General features: G+C 40.1%; 1 protein-coding gene across 1 annotated transcript in view; it reads right to left on the reverse strand.

The window, feature by feature from the left end:
• The window catches only part of MET (MET proto-oncogene, receptor tyrosine kinase), a 158,739-nt gene that overhangs the window by 69,655 nt on the left and 74,212 nt on the right, over positions 1–14,872 (reverse strand). Inside the window, exon 3 of the mRNA XM_054725928.1 lies at positions 6,389–6,580. Coding sequence (XP_054581903.1) covers positions 6,389–6,580 — 192 coding nt within the window. The remainder of the gene's footprint in view (positions 1–6,388; positions 6,581–14,872) is intronic.

Below are 14,872 nucleotides of genomic sequence, written 5' to 3' on the forward strand. Positions count from 1 at the left end.
GGGCAATCAAGCCTGCAGGGGAGGGCAGTTAGGGGTGACCAGGCTGGCAGAGGAGGGAAGTTGGTGGCAACAGGGCCTGTAGAGAAGGGCAGTTGGGGGACCAGGCCTGCAGGGGAGGGCAGTTAGGGGTGACCAGGCCTGCAGGGGAGGGCAATTAGGGGTAACCAGGCCTGCAGGGGAGGGCAGTTAGGAGCAATCAGGCTGGCAAGGGAGCAGTTAGGCATCAATCAGGCTGGCAGGGGAGTGGTTAGGGGGTGATCAGGCTGGCAGGCAGAAGCGGTTAGGGGCAATCAGGAAGGCAGGCAGGCAGGCAAGCAGTTGGGAGCCAGCAGTCCTGGATTGTGAGAGAGATGTCCGGCTTCCCTACCAGGATCGGGCCTAAACGGGCAGTGGGACATCCCTCGAGGGGTCCCAGATTGGAGAGGGTGTAGCCTGGGCTGAGGGACACTCCCCCCTCCCGTGCACGAATTTCGTGCACCATGCTCTAGCAGTATATATGTACCCTATCTTCTTTATCCAGTCTCTATTGAAGAACACTTTGGTTTCCTCCATGTATTAGCCACTGTGAATAATGCTGCAATGAACATAGGGGTGCATATATCTTTGCAAATAAATGTTTTAGAATTTTTCAGGTAGACACCCAGAAGAGGGATGGCTGGGTCATGGGGTAATTTCATTTTTAGTTTTTTGAGGAAACAGCATATTATTTTCCATAGTGACTGCACCGGTATACATTCCCAACAGCAGTGAATGAGGGTTCCTTTCCTCCACAACCTCTCCAACACTTGTTATTACCTGTCTTGTTGATAATGGCCACTCTAACAGGAGTGAGGAGGTATCTCACTGTAGTTTTGATTTGCATTTCCCTAAAAGCTAGTGAACGTGAATATCTTTTCATATATCTGATGGCCATTTGTACGTCTTCTTGGGAGAGGTGACAGGTCCTCTACCCATTTTTTAAATGGGTTGTGTATTTGGTAATGAATTGTATGAGTCTTTATGTATTTTGGATGTTAACCCCTGTCTGAGCTGTTGTTTGCAAATAACATTTCCCATTTGGTTGGTGGCCTTTTTGTTTTGTTGTTGTTTTCTTTTGCTGTACAGAAGCATTTTAGTTTGATATAGTCCCATTCGTTTATTTTTGCCTTTACTTCACTTGCCTTTGGGGTCACATTCATAAAATGCTCTCTAAAACCAAGGCTCATAACTGTAGTACCCGTGTTTAATCTGGATTTTCAAGGCCTGGCTTCTCATGCTTCCTGCTTCTGGCCTGTTGCAGTGGACTATTTGTGTCCCTCCAAAGTTCATATGTTGAAACCCTAACCCACATATGATGGTTTTAGGAGGTGAGGCCTTTGGGAGGCGACCAGGGCATGGATAAGATTAGTGACCTTATAAAGGGACCTCAGAGAGTTCTCTTGCCCTCAGCAAAAAGTTGGCTATCTAAGAACCAGGAAATAGGCCTTCACCAGATACCAAATCTGTCGGTACTTTGCTTGTGGGCTTTCCAGACCCAAGAACTGTGAAAAATAAATTTTTGCTGTTAAAGCCACCCAGTCTATGGTAATTTATTACAGCAACCTGAACTGACCAAGACACCTGCTTTAGGTTTACTATTTTATTCAGTATAAGAGAGAAATTGGTATTTTTTTAGAAAAAATTAACTATGAAGAATAGATTAATTTAATAGAAAAAGTGAAACGAGGAGTAGAAACTGCTGATTGGTACTGACAGCCCAAAATTAGAAGTGTAAGACAAAGAACCAGGTGGCAAAAGCTGAACTGAGTGGAGCTTTATTCTATTCTTTCCTTCACTCTTTTTGGAACATGGGCTCAAGTGTTCCTATATTAACTTGATACTACAAAGGAAAGTAATACATAAAAAGCAAAACAATTTTCCTTACTATTAAAATACTGATGTGTGTGCATTTCAACTTTTTGAAGTGAGTCAAAGTGAGTCGAAATGAGTCAAAACCAGACTAAGCCCTTTGTAAAAAAACAACAAAAAATCTAAAAACAAAATAAGCTAGTAAATTTGTAACAATGTTAAAATAGTTTCAAATCAATATTCCAAATACAGAGATTGTAGAATTATCCAATCAATACACAGAGTATATTTGTTTCTCAATTTAAGAAGTGATAAAAGTTCAAAAACCTACTGATATATATATTTCATGTCTTAAAATGTCTCTCTATTCTTCTAATAAAGCACCCAAACAAGAAATCCCAATTATTCCATGCCACCCAAAACACACAAACTTTAGTGTTTTCCCTTGGTTTCAAATATTTATGATGTTTTAAAAAGGTAAATATACTTTAAGAGTATATATTAATTCATTTTAGGATATTACACATGAACTGGGCTTAATTTTTAGTTATGGACATATTCTGAAATTATTATTTATTATAGGCTCTTTCTTTCACAAAAGAAATTTTAGAACTCATGAGTATATTTTATTTTAAAGAAATATATTAAACCTAACAGTCATTAGGGATATAAAAAAATCAATAATGTACACATTAAAAAAAGACATGATATTTTTATCTGAGCATTTTATAAAGGAGATGCAAAAGTCAGCAATCCTTTGAGAAATGTCATTTAAGCTCAAGCTTTATTTGGCCGTGTCTCTTGCCGGATGCTTTTTTACAGCATTGATGAATTGATGATCAGTGTCTACATACTTTAAAATAGCCATAATCCCAAACATAATATATACCACAGGCTTCCAACACTAAGCACTTGTCATGATGGTGGCACAGGAACTGAAGGAATTTGAAACAGGAGGTCAATAACTGGATTGATTCTCCTTACTGGAAATGAGTAATTATTCTCAAGTTCACTGATTACTAATGCAATCATTTAAGTAACGGTCATAAGTAATGATCACAGGCTAAGGGTGTCCTTTTAGGTGATCCCTACCTTTCAGTTTTCTGCTAAAGACCCAACTAGTCCAGTTAAGAGGCACAAGAGAAAAGGGATAGTGAGTGGTAACAGCACTAAAAAACTGGGGAGAGGAAGAAGGGGATTGGAGAAGAACAAGGAGAAAGCGTAAGGACCTAATGACAGCCGTGAGAGTGCCCAGGCACGGCCACTGTGTGCAGAAAAGGTAGCTGCCCTATTGGTGGAGCTGAGCTTGAAACAAGTCATGAAAGGGGCTCCCCACCCCCAACCCATTCCCCAGCCACTCACTCTCCCTGGCCTGACAGTCATGCACAAATATTTTAATAGCAATGCCTTGCATCTAGAGATTAAAGGCCTTATACAAGGGCTGTAAAAAACAAATCAAGCAAGCATTGTTTTTGGATGTAGATTAGACGAGGAGCTCAGAAGGGGAGACATGGGCAATCCCTGTGATTAGTCCTGTGATCTTCACGAGTATCCCTCCTCCCTCTCCCACGTAGCCCTGCACACTGCGCTAATGTTCCCGAGCCTTTTCTTGCCTAAGTCCCTTCCCCCTCCAAATTCTGTGGGTAGGCACAGCTCATTGTTTATTTATACTATCCTGAATATTGCTTATCATATTATTTTACTTCAGAGCATCCCAAGAGAGGGATCACACAAATAAAAACCTGTTTTTTGAAATCTATACTGGCATGGCTCGACAGATAGACTCAAATATATGTACACATCAGTATATTTAGACATAGTTGCACCTGTAAGAGATAAGGTACACATGCTTAAATGTTAGAAACACGTAAAAAATGTCTTCTCTGCCGTCCATATAATATTGTTAGTTAAACAATATGATTCGTTCTAATTAAATAACCACTGTGAAATACCTGATTCACTTTGCACCCGACAGCTGTGGCTGTGGCTTGTGTTCCCAGCCGGGGCTGAACATAAGCACAATAGGAAAGGCAGAAACAGCTGCACACTCTTGGAAGAAAACATTTGTAAAGCAACTTTGCCTTTAGGCTTCAGGGTAGGAAGGAAGTAAAATCATGTTTCTGTTCCTTTTTATGGATGGCAGCTGTTTTTTTGGGGGAAAAAAAAATTATGTCCATTCTATTTTGTAACAGAGACTCCATAGTATTACTAAAACCCGAGTTGTAGAAAGTTAGGCCTGGCCACAGATTTAGCACATTAGCGCAGTCAAAACATTTACAGAACTTCGTCAGCAGCTAGATTAAGCTGGAAGGTCCCCTTGTCTCTGCGGCACTACTGACTCCCTCCCCTACTAGTATTTGCTGTAAACAAACTGGATTTCAATGATATTGACTGTTTGATCCTCCGAGTGTTTTAGGTTTTATTTAAATAAAAATTTAATGGAGTGAGATTCTCTTAGGCGAGTGTTAGAGAAACAGATCCTCTGTGGATGTCAACAGTCCTTTGTCTTACGTCTTTCTAGTCTTGGTCTCTAGTCTAGTCTTTGTATCTCCCCTACCAAAATGTTAGCTCCTTAAAGGCAGGTTCTGTGTCACTGCCTTCTCTGCTTTGCTTATTTGCCTAGTAAAGTGAAGTTAGTAAGCTCCTGATACATATTCGATGAATTAAGAGCCACCTATTTTGTGCTGTTTTTTAAAATCAGTGATATTAGTACTTTATATAAATTAGTTTCTACTTGTTTGCTTATTTTTATTTCTAATGTGTTGGATGTATAGCTAATGGGCTTCTTTTATGAAAATGCTGGGAGGTAAGAATAAAATATTTGCCACAGCATTTCTGTTTTAATGAGCCTGACGATGCATGACATATCACTTGGGTGGTGGAATCTGTCACACAGCAGAATTTCCCCAGTTGTTAAAGCAACCTATCTAAAAATGGGATTTTATTAGAGCTTTAGAATCTGGAAATAGTCTAGGAGCCTTTTGAGGTAAAAAAGTGTCAGACCTAAAAGTGTCTGTGGAAAGTTTGTTAATATGAAACTGGACTGGTGAAGTCATAGACAATCTAGAAAAAAAAGAAAAGCTGAAATAAAGATAAAGGGAAATAAATGAACATAGTGAACACATTAGGAATTCAATAGATGTTAGCTTCTTTCAACCTCCTTCAAATCTTTTGGAATTCTATAGAATAAAATCAATGTTAACTAAAAAAAAATACAAGCGCAACATAATGTACATTTTACAAGGAAAACAGGTAAGACAATATTTCAAATACCTTAGAGTGCTTGTTTGTGTGGGACAGGACTGGGCACCTGGCGTTAAGGACAGAATTAAGTGGTCTATGGTGGGTAAATAAAACACTAAGCTGGGAGAGAGGGAGGAGGGGATGGAATAGTGTACTTATCTGCGAAGCCATGGGAGGAGGGGATTCTAAGTGTGGGACTCTTTAGATAACAGGATCTCTATGATTTGCTTTGAGCTAGGAAGGCTGTATTTGTAAGTTTTATAACTTTGAAAAATTCCATCATGTCCACTAGTACAAGAAAAGCACAAATTAAAATATGGCAATGACCAATATCCAGACTGCGATAAAGACAGTGGTAATTTTTAAAAACGTTTTGTGAAAGAATATAGACAGAGGATGTGCAGAGGGGCAAGCCATAGGAAAACATCATCATCAAAAATTGGTTTACTAGACACATCATTGTCTGAGTAGGATCTTAATTATATCAGATAATTATGAAAAAAGCATCTTTCTCTAAGAGAAATAGTCAACATTTCCATAGATGCCATTGTTATTCTGCATTAATTAGGAATCTAATAAGGAACTCATGTTGAAAGCACTATGCGGTAACCATTAAAGCAGTAAAACAGCACACACAAGAGCATTTTAATTTCTGCAAGGCACTACGACTCTTGTATCTAGGAAACACAACTTCTGAAATGTGAACTTTTATTGTATGGAAATACTGTTGCTATCCATTAAAGCATTTCTTAAAAAACACACACACACAGATTTTTCTCCCTTCAGTATTTAAACCTCTTTGTGTCTGACCCCCATCATTTTGCAGAAATCAGGAGAGTTGAAGTTACAATGGGATTTTGATGACAACTCCCCTCCTAACTGCTGCCAATATTTCTCAATGATGTGAATGTTTCTTCTCAAGGAGACACACGGTGCACACAATAGTGCTCCTTTGATCCTTAGCTTCCCTTCAAAGAGGAAAACATCGCCTGGAAGCACTGTAATTGTTTCGTTTTATTTTCCAATCATGTGATAGAAATCATGAATGGAAAAGAAAAAAAACAACCACCACCAAACCATTCTGGGCAAAGAAATGAAAAGCAACCGCATTTAAACCGGAAGCTTCGAGAATTTAACAAAAATAGGCCATACACTTCATAAAAAGTGCACCAGCCTTCATTGTTTTGCTGTCAGTCGGTGTCTCTAGTTTCCACTATGATATTCATTTTAGAATATTTGCGAATACCTTATTGCAAAAACCAAATTAACTGTGTAATACCAGATAAAGCCGACGCAGCCCCTCGCAGAAAGCATTTACCTGCATGAAGCGGCCTCCTGAGGTCCCCAGGTTGGCGATGGTGAGCTCCCCTTTAATGAAGGTGGATATAGATGTTAAGAGGACTTGGTTGAATTGGCCCATGAATAAGTCGACGCGCTGCAAAGCTGTAGTAAACTCTGTTCGATATTCATCACTGTGCACTTCACAGCCTGATGAATTTCTCAACAGTGTCTGGAATAAAATATGATCAGAGAATTAATGTGAGTCCAGACGCGAGTGAACTATTAAGAAACTTTTCAGTATATCTTCTCAGAGCCTGGAGGGGAATGGCGAGAACGGTGCAAAGAGGCCCAGATAGGCAGAAATATTTCCAGTGACCTAAATGGCTCCAGGACCATGAGGCCTGTCGTATATGCACATACTCTGAACTGGGGGAAAACTTTACTATCACAGTTTGTACCATGGCTCATAATGTGCATAAAGATGAAACCTAGCTGGTATATTTAAAGAAGAATAAAACTGTAAATGTCTCAGTCCTTGACATAAAGGTAATGCTTCTAGAAGGCAAGTCTAATGAGATGAATTTCGACTGGCATAGTAATAAATGTTGGAGTCATACTTGGACATTGTATTTTATTCATTTTTTTCCTTTTAATTCTCACTGGAGGATATTTTTGATTTTAGAAAGAGGAAGGCGGGGTGGGGGAGGAAGGGAGGGAGGAAGAGAGAGGAGAGAGGGAGAAAGGGGAGAGGGGGAGAGAGAGAGAGAGAGAGAGAGAGAGAGGGAAAGGAAGAGAGAGAGCGAGGAAGAGAGAGAGAGAAACATTAATCGGTGGCCTCCTGTATGCACCCCATCTGGGGATTGAACCTGCAGCCTTTTTGGTGTACAGGACGATACCCAGCCAACGTATAATGTATAATGTATAAAGTATAATGTCCCCGAGCCACCCAGCTATGGCGGGACATTATACTTTAAAATGTGTGCCTTTGTGCATCTGTGTGCAGCGAGGTGGTGCAAAGTGATGGCTGATAGATAATTCATGGGGAGGCAGCACAGCACAGACCCCAGTGCCTGCATCAAACCCTGGTCCCTAACGCCTGTTTACTTTATGTAGTCCCTACAATCTCTCTGTGTTTGTGAAATTCATGTCATCTCTGCTTCAGTTCCCCCACCTGTAAAATTGAGAGGATTATAGAAATGTGCCTCCCTTAGAGAACTGTTATAAATATTAAATGAGCTAGTTTATAAAAGTCCTTTACAGTAGAACCCAGCAGGCAGAAAACACCACGTACATATTTGTCATCCTTATAGTGAAAGGCTCAAAACATGCAAATGCTGTACATCAAATGCCTCAGTAACCAGCTTACTAAAAGGCAATTACCACTCCATTAGGTATCTGTCCTTTAGGTTCAACTTCAAACGGAAGGATTTAAAGAAATACTGTCCAGTAATATGTGACAAGTAAGAGCTCCCTTCTCTTCAACACTTCAGTCCCCAGGTTTTCCTCCTCCTTTTTAGGCTGCAACATTTATGTCTCCTTTGCAGGAAAATCCATGCCTGGCTATCAATGTTAGGGTTTCTCTGGGCTCCATCCCAGGGCTGCTTTCCACGCACTCCTCATACTCGCCCCAGGCGATCTCAGTCTCTCCCGTGACAGCTATTGCTATTTAGTTGACACCTTGTACCTCCAGACTACCCCTCTGCTCTGAGCTGACTGTGCGTAAATCGCACTGTGAAACTGCACTCAGATAGCTCAGAGACCTAAGCTAAACATGGCTAGTGTAGAAAACAGTCTTCCTCATGCCTAATCTTACGATACCATGCACCCAGTGAATGGCTCCACCATTCCTCCAGCTGCACAAGTCAGAAACCGAAGGGTCATCCCTGATTCTCCCCCATGTACAGTTCATTACCAATTCCAGTCAACTGTACTTTCTAACTATCTCCTGGATCCATCCGATTTTCTCTATCTCCACCACCTCAACCTTCCTCCAAGCCCTCTCTCCATCCCCCCACCCTCTCCTGGACTTCCTAACTGGACCTGCCACACCAGTCTTATCCAATCTCTTTCCAGATCCAGTCTCTACATTGCAGGCAGATTTTCTTTTTAAAACATAAGTCTTATCATATAACTCTGTTTAAAACACTTAAAAAATGTCTCCTTATTGCTCTTAGGTAAAGGACACAATTTTTGTGACCTCTTGGGCCCTGCCTCATCTGAATCCTACCCAACTTCTCCACACTTACCCTGCAATGTGCTACCCTTTGCTCTCTGTGCTCCAGTAAGCTGGCCTTCTTCCAGTTTTTCACATAGGCCACGTGTCCTCCCATTACAGGGCCTTTGCGCATGCTGTTCCCTCTGCCGGAAGTCCTCCCTCCACCTCCATGCACTCTGTTAACGGCTATGCCTCCTTCAGATCCCAGCTGGTCATCATTTACTCAGCAGGCCTTCCCTGATCCCAATATCTAGGTCAAATTCTCCTATTTTGGTTATATGATTGATGTGAGACTTCTCTAGGTGGCTCTCTGGGATTAGGGACCTGTTTGTTCACCACTGTAATTGCTTATAATAGATGAAATATCTCATACAGTACATCTTCAGTGAATATTAACTGAATGAAGAAGTAACTGAGTCAATTATGGGTAGATGGGAATGAGTGTGGAGATATGAATCAGTATTATTAAAGCTTTTTTTTTTAGGAATATAGGCAGTTAAAAGTTTATAAGGGATAAATAGAGTGTCTGACTCCTAACTATCCTGACAAGATAGTTTCGAATTGGTAAATTTGGGACAGATAACCAGGGAGCAGGAGGATGTATTAAGGAAAATGAAGGTTAACTTGAAAGAAAAAGAGGGAAAAAAGTTCATTCTTTCACACTTTGTATATAGCTATATAAATCCTGAAAAATTATTTGAATATTAGTAATTCTCTATTATTAATCCAATATACTTATAATAATAAAAAATTGTCATTATATCTCAAACCAACTTAGTCTAAGTTCAAGAACAAATTGAAATAAAAAATTTCATTATCCTTTTATAAAATCACTTTACTCCTTCAGGTTAAATTTCTGTTACATGGAATGTGAAATTCTTAGATCTACTATCTTTTACTGTTTAAAAATCACCTACAATACTATTTTATGTAAGCAACAACTATGTCTTCATTTTAAATAGTGACAAATTAGCCAACAGCCTCTCTGAGAGGCTAAACCTACTGACTCATAATTAATGAAATGTTTTGGCTCTGACATGCATTTTAATACATTAGTGAATGCTATTTAATTAGAAGCTTTTCTTCACTAAAGTACTATAGATTCCTCTGAGGAGTAGCAGACAACTGAGATGTACCAGCAATTCAATAGTAACCGATTAACTGGTAATTAAGTTTCCATTGGTGATCAATCATCCATTTTGCAGAGATAGCTAGAATTGAGGGAACCTTGCTTAAAGGAGCAAATACCAGTTTTAAACTAAAGGCCATTTCAAGTTTCCCATTATAGAGGTGACTCTCTTCAGAGTCAGCTTCTGTGCTTCTTTTGTTCCTTCTCTTGCTTGATCTTAATTTTTTCTTTAATTAGGTGGCATCCTGGAAACCTTAAACGCTCAAAGTCCAGTGCTGGTGGAATGATCATGAATTCATTGGGATATAAAACAGTTTTCTGTGAATGGAGTAGAGTCTTTGACTGTAAACTAGTAACAGCCTTCTATCAACAAGAGGCCAGAAATTGTCTTATTCATCTTTTATCCCTACTGTGTTTTGTGCCCAGCACACAGTCTGTATTGATGACAGCTTGCTGAAAAAATTAATGTATCTGCAAAGTGACCAGACATAGCCCATGTGCCTCTCCAGCTTGCTTTGCGGTCTGCCTTTCTGAACAGGGAAGCAGGAGAACGGAGGTGAGCTGGCTCTCAGAGTGTCTGAAAACCTGCAGGCACTTGCTAATCATTTTGAAATGAAGGAAGAGTAATATGACCAGAACTTCGGCCTCTTGTTTCCTCATGTGGAAGGCATGAAAGTAGAACTCTGAGTCAGAGCCGAGGTAACGTTTATTTTGTACGCTTCCAGGCTTCTCCTTCAGGAAGTAGGAACGTCTCTAAATGGTACCTCCTCAGGGACCGACAAGATTAAGTTATGTCTCTATTTCCCCCCAAAACACATTCCTAAGTATAGAAACACTGCAAAATGCTGGAATAGGATTTACAGAACTCTTTGATTCTGAAAAACTGTGCAGTTTGGAACCAAAAAATCTGCCATCATGTCAGGTTCAGGTGACATTCGAATTCATAAGCCAGAAGAACCTAACTGTTTCTGTTCTTAATTTTCTCCCTAACTGAGATCTGTAGGAGAGGGATAGGGGTATGAACTTCCAGAAAAATGTACCATTCCAGGGTTCACATTGTAGGAGAGGGAACTATTCCTTGACTCTTCCTGCTGAGAATCAAGATAAACTCAACGACTGGGGTCAGGGTGGCAGGAACTGGCCTAGAGCCGCATGCTGTCTTTGAACCTGAATAGAACTTGAACTCCCAGAGAGCCTTGGTTTCGGCTCTCAGCACCGCAAAGACAAGGCGCTGTGCAAACAGCACTAAATCTCGTCTGATTCACTGTGCCCCTTAGAGATAATGACTGAGCGTGTTTGCTGCTTCTCTGTACAGGGAAGCTGGAGCGGCTTCTTCTTTCCACTTTATGCACAGTGAGCTCTTAGCTGTGCTCCTGGCGTGGGGCTGGGTCCAGCTGGAAAAGCAAGGACAGACCGGCTGCCAAGGGTCTCCTTGCCACTCACACTTCCCTCAAGGCCAGGAGGTCTTGAGCTTTGGGAGAAAACTGAGAAAGGCTGGCAGAAAGCAGTTCTCGGGTACAACAGCTGCTTTGGGGCACCACGGAGAAGGTTTCGCCGAAGCACCGGTTGGGGAGCCGGACTAACGCTCTCCTATTCGTAACAAAGGGAGGAAGAAGGAAGGAAGGAAGGGAGGGAGGAAGTCTATCTTTTTCCTGCACCTACGCTGTGCCAGGCACTGAGGTTGGGCATTTTCATTTACAGCCAGGCTCCCAGTGGCCTGTGAGCTTTTATCACTCAGTTTTCAGGAGGAGGCTCAGGCCAAACCAAGGGCATGGCCACAGCGCCCAGTTCACAGTGGGCCTGGCGTTAGGATTCAGTTCTCTCGGGTTTCCAAGCTCATGCGTTTCTTTTGCTACAAGTCCTGTTGCGGGCAAAGTTCTGAGAACTGCATAAGTACCAAAGTGGAAAGGGCCTTAGGCACCATCTTACTCCAGCCCCTAATTTTATGTATGAGGAACAAGAGCTAGAATCCTTGAACAAAAGTTTATCATTTAAGATGTAACAAACCTACAAACTCTTGAAAATAGGAAATGCAGATTCGCCCACTTCTGATTCCTTTGCCGAGAGAAAGACTGGAATTAGTCGTTTTGGGCTGTTGTAGTCATTTTTGCTTTCAAATTTACCTCTCTTATTAACCTAGTATTTTGTTCATAATCAAGTTTCCATCCGGGTAACTTGGATATTTCATTCACCACCAACTCCTCTTTCTCTAGCATTTCCCACATCCAACCAGTTGTGAAATCCCACTAGACTCTGCCTGCAGCATCTCTCCTGCGCTCTGCAGCCACACCTCCACCCCTGCCCCAGGCCAGGTGTTTTCTCTCTGGCCTTTTGGTCTCCTATTTCATCTGCCTTGAAGCAGTTATGCATTGTCACTCACTTTTCTCCAAACCTAGTTGCTTCCCAAAGGCCTGCAGGAAAAGTCTAAATTTCTTATAGGACATCCAAACTAACCTGGATTTACATGTTTAGGTTTTTTAATTTTCCAGTGAAGGTGAAGGGTCAGAAGACCAAATGATCTCAGAGGACACAGGACCCTTCCCATTCTTGGATTCTTGCATTTGCCCTGGCAACTGATGTCCCACTGCCTGCTAGGTCGTGGGCACCCCCCCCCTTGCTTATGTAAACTGGAAGCTTGGCTCTCCTCAATGTCTCTCTTTACAAGGTCTTTAGAGTAACAGGAGTAATGTGCTTTAATGGGTGGGAAGGAGGTACTGTGACAAAGAATGAGGTGGATAGTATAAGGATACAGGAAGATAATAATTTAGCCCTGACATAAATGTCAAGAGGGAAAAAGAAGAAAGAAAAAAAATTCACCCAATACAATATATTGTTTAGGCAGAGACAAGGGTAGTACAACTAAAGGCAAGGGAAAGATGTACAAAAAGAAATCACAATTGTTGTTTATCCACTTTTCTGAGAGGGAGAGGCTATGACTGGGGTGGGATACACAGAGGGCTTCAAAGGCCTTGGTAATATTCTCTTTTTAAGCCAGTGGCAGAGAAGTCAGTATTTGTTTTATTTTTCATATACACAACACACACATACATATACTAGTATATAGCACATGACTTCTATATGAGTATATTATAATAAAAATAAATTTTAAAAGAAAACAATGAATAAATAGGAAGTGAGAAAGTGGAGAGAGCCTATTAAAAACTCTCCAATTTCTTTTTTGTTTTGTTAATCCTCACCTGAGGATATTTTTCCATAGATCTTTTAGAGAGAGTGGAAGAGAAAGAGAAAGATGGAGAGAAACATAGATTGGTTGCCTCCTGCACGTGCCCTGACCAGGGCCAGAGCCAGAGCAGAGCCTGCAACCAAGGTACATGCCCTTGACTGGAATGGAACCAGGGACCCTTTGGTCTGCAGGCTGACGCTCTATCCACTGAGCCAAACCGGCTAGGGCAAAAACTCTCTGCAATTTCTTGGTGTCCTAAGCAGGTTTTAAACATTCATGGCTTATCACAGTTCATAGGAGCTCACAATAATACAGTAAAACCTCGATATAACAGACTAATTCAGGTGAGGGGGTGTCTGTTAAAGCCGACAGTCCATTATATAATAAAGTCAGTTTTCCAAATGAGTATGTTAAAAATTGACAAATTAGTTAGTTTATCTGTTTTTACTTAAATAGACATGTTTGTGTCATTAAAAGTATGTATGAAAAGTTTAATTTCACAGGAACGTTTTCTATATGTATTACAGTAATTTTAAATTTATATTGAATGCATGTGTTCACCAGTCATCTCAAGTAAACAAATGCACATGGCTGGGGCATGGCTTAGCACATGTGACAACAGAAACAATTACCACATGAGGCAGTGTGATCACGTACTAATCATTCTCTGAACATTGTTTATGAACGGTGACTCTTAAACATTTATATATGTTCACTATAGTTGTAGATATACAATATTTATGTTGGCAAAATTACTACAGTGTTTTTTCCCAACATATGGCCTATTTGCTAACATTTGTTATAAATAACTGAATTGATAATAAAAATAACCTGTTAATTTAATTATAAGCAAATCTTGATTAAAAGCATTTTAATATGAACAGGGCATATTTTTTTGCACATATGACATAAGGACTGGAATTTTTTTCTCTTAAATCCAAACTCCATTAAATTGAGTTTCGCAAAATCAAGAGTTTACTGTGGAGCTAAATAACAACTGCATAGTGGATTGTGATTTTCAAAGTGTATTATTAATCTGGACCTCTGAAGGCTGAGTTGGGTTTGTTATGAACATCCTATTTTTACCGATGAAGAAAATGAAGTTCAAGGAGTTATGAGTAAATGTCACAGCTTAAATCCTAGTTGTTGATTTCAAATCCTATATTCCTTTATTGCATCATGCTACTTACTTATAGGCTCCTACAGTGTTTCTGAGACAAACCCACACTCTAGGGCTGATCTAAGGACCCGACAGAAAGGAATGATCAGGACAGGACTAGTTGTACCCCAGCTAGGATTTGATGCGTCACATGATTTCAGGCAAATCATTTTTTTCCTCTGGGTCTGAGTTTTATTTTATAAAAAGGAAACAGAAGTGCTATATACCTCAATGTATTTGATCCAAAATGTCTCCCCTAATTAACACTATGATGCATGCAGTGAATATGCAATTACATTTAAATTCAGTATAATTAAGAATGTGGTATGTTTAAAATAGTGATTCTTTTAATTGATCTATAGGACAGATTTAGCTCATCTATAAATTTAAATGTCTTACAGATAGATTTTTAAAAGAAATGTAATGTCTTGTAAAATCTTTGCTAGTTCACTCATACCAGCTCTCTTCCCTCCTTGCCCATGACTAAATTAACAGAAGCAATGTAATCTAAACTTTATTCATAATTATACTTTGTATAGATTCTATGAACATGTAGTAATGGTTTTCAACGGGATACCTATTTCAAAATAGAAGGTCCCTCTTTGCCCAGGGCTTTCCTATAGTTGACTTCAAACTCAACTGCTTTAATTTCAGGAATTCCACTTACCCCATTTCCCCAAATTCCATTCATGTGCTCTTTTCTCTTTATTAAGTGAGACTGGGAAAGGGGTGGTCTGGAATTAACCTTAGGCAGAGGTACAGAGCTTTGAACTTCAGTATCAGATTGATTCTTTTTTTTTTTTTTGAAAAAATAGGTTTTTATTGATTTCAGAG

This window comes from Eptesicus fuscus, chromosome 14, assembly GCF_027574615.1.
Source record: "Eptesicus fuscus isolate TK198812 chromosome 14, DD_ASM_mEF_20220401, whole genome shotgun sequence".
In the NCBI taxonomy this organism is placed as follows: domain Eukaryota; kingdom Metazoa; phylum Chordata; class Mammalia; order Chiroptera; family Vespertilionidae; genus Eptesicus; species Eptesicus fuscus.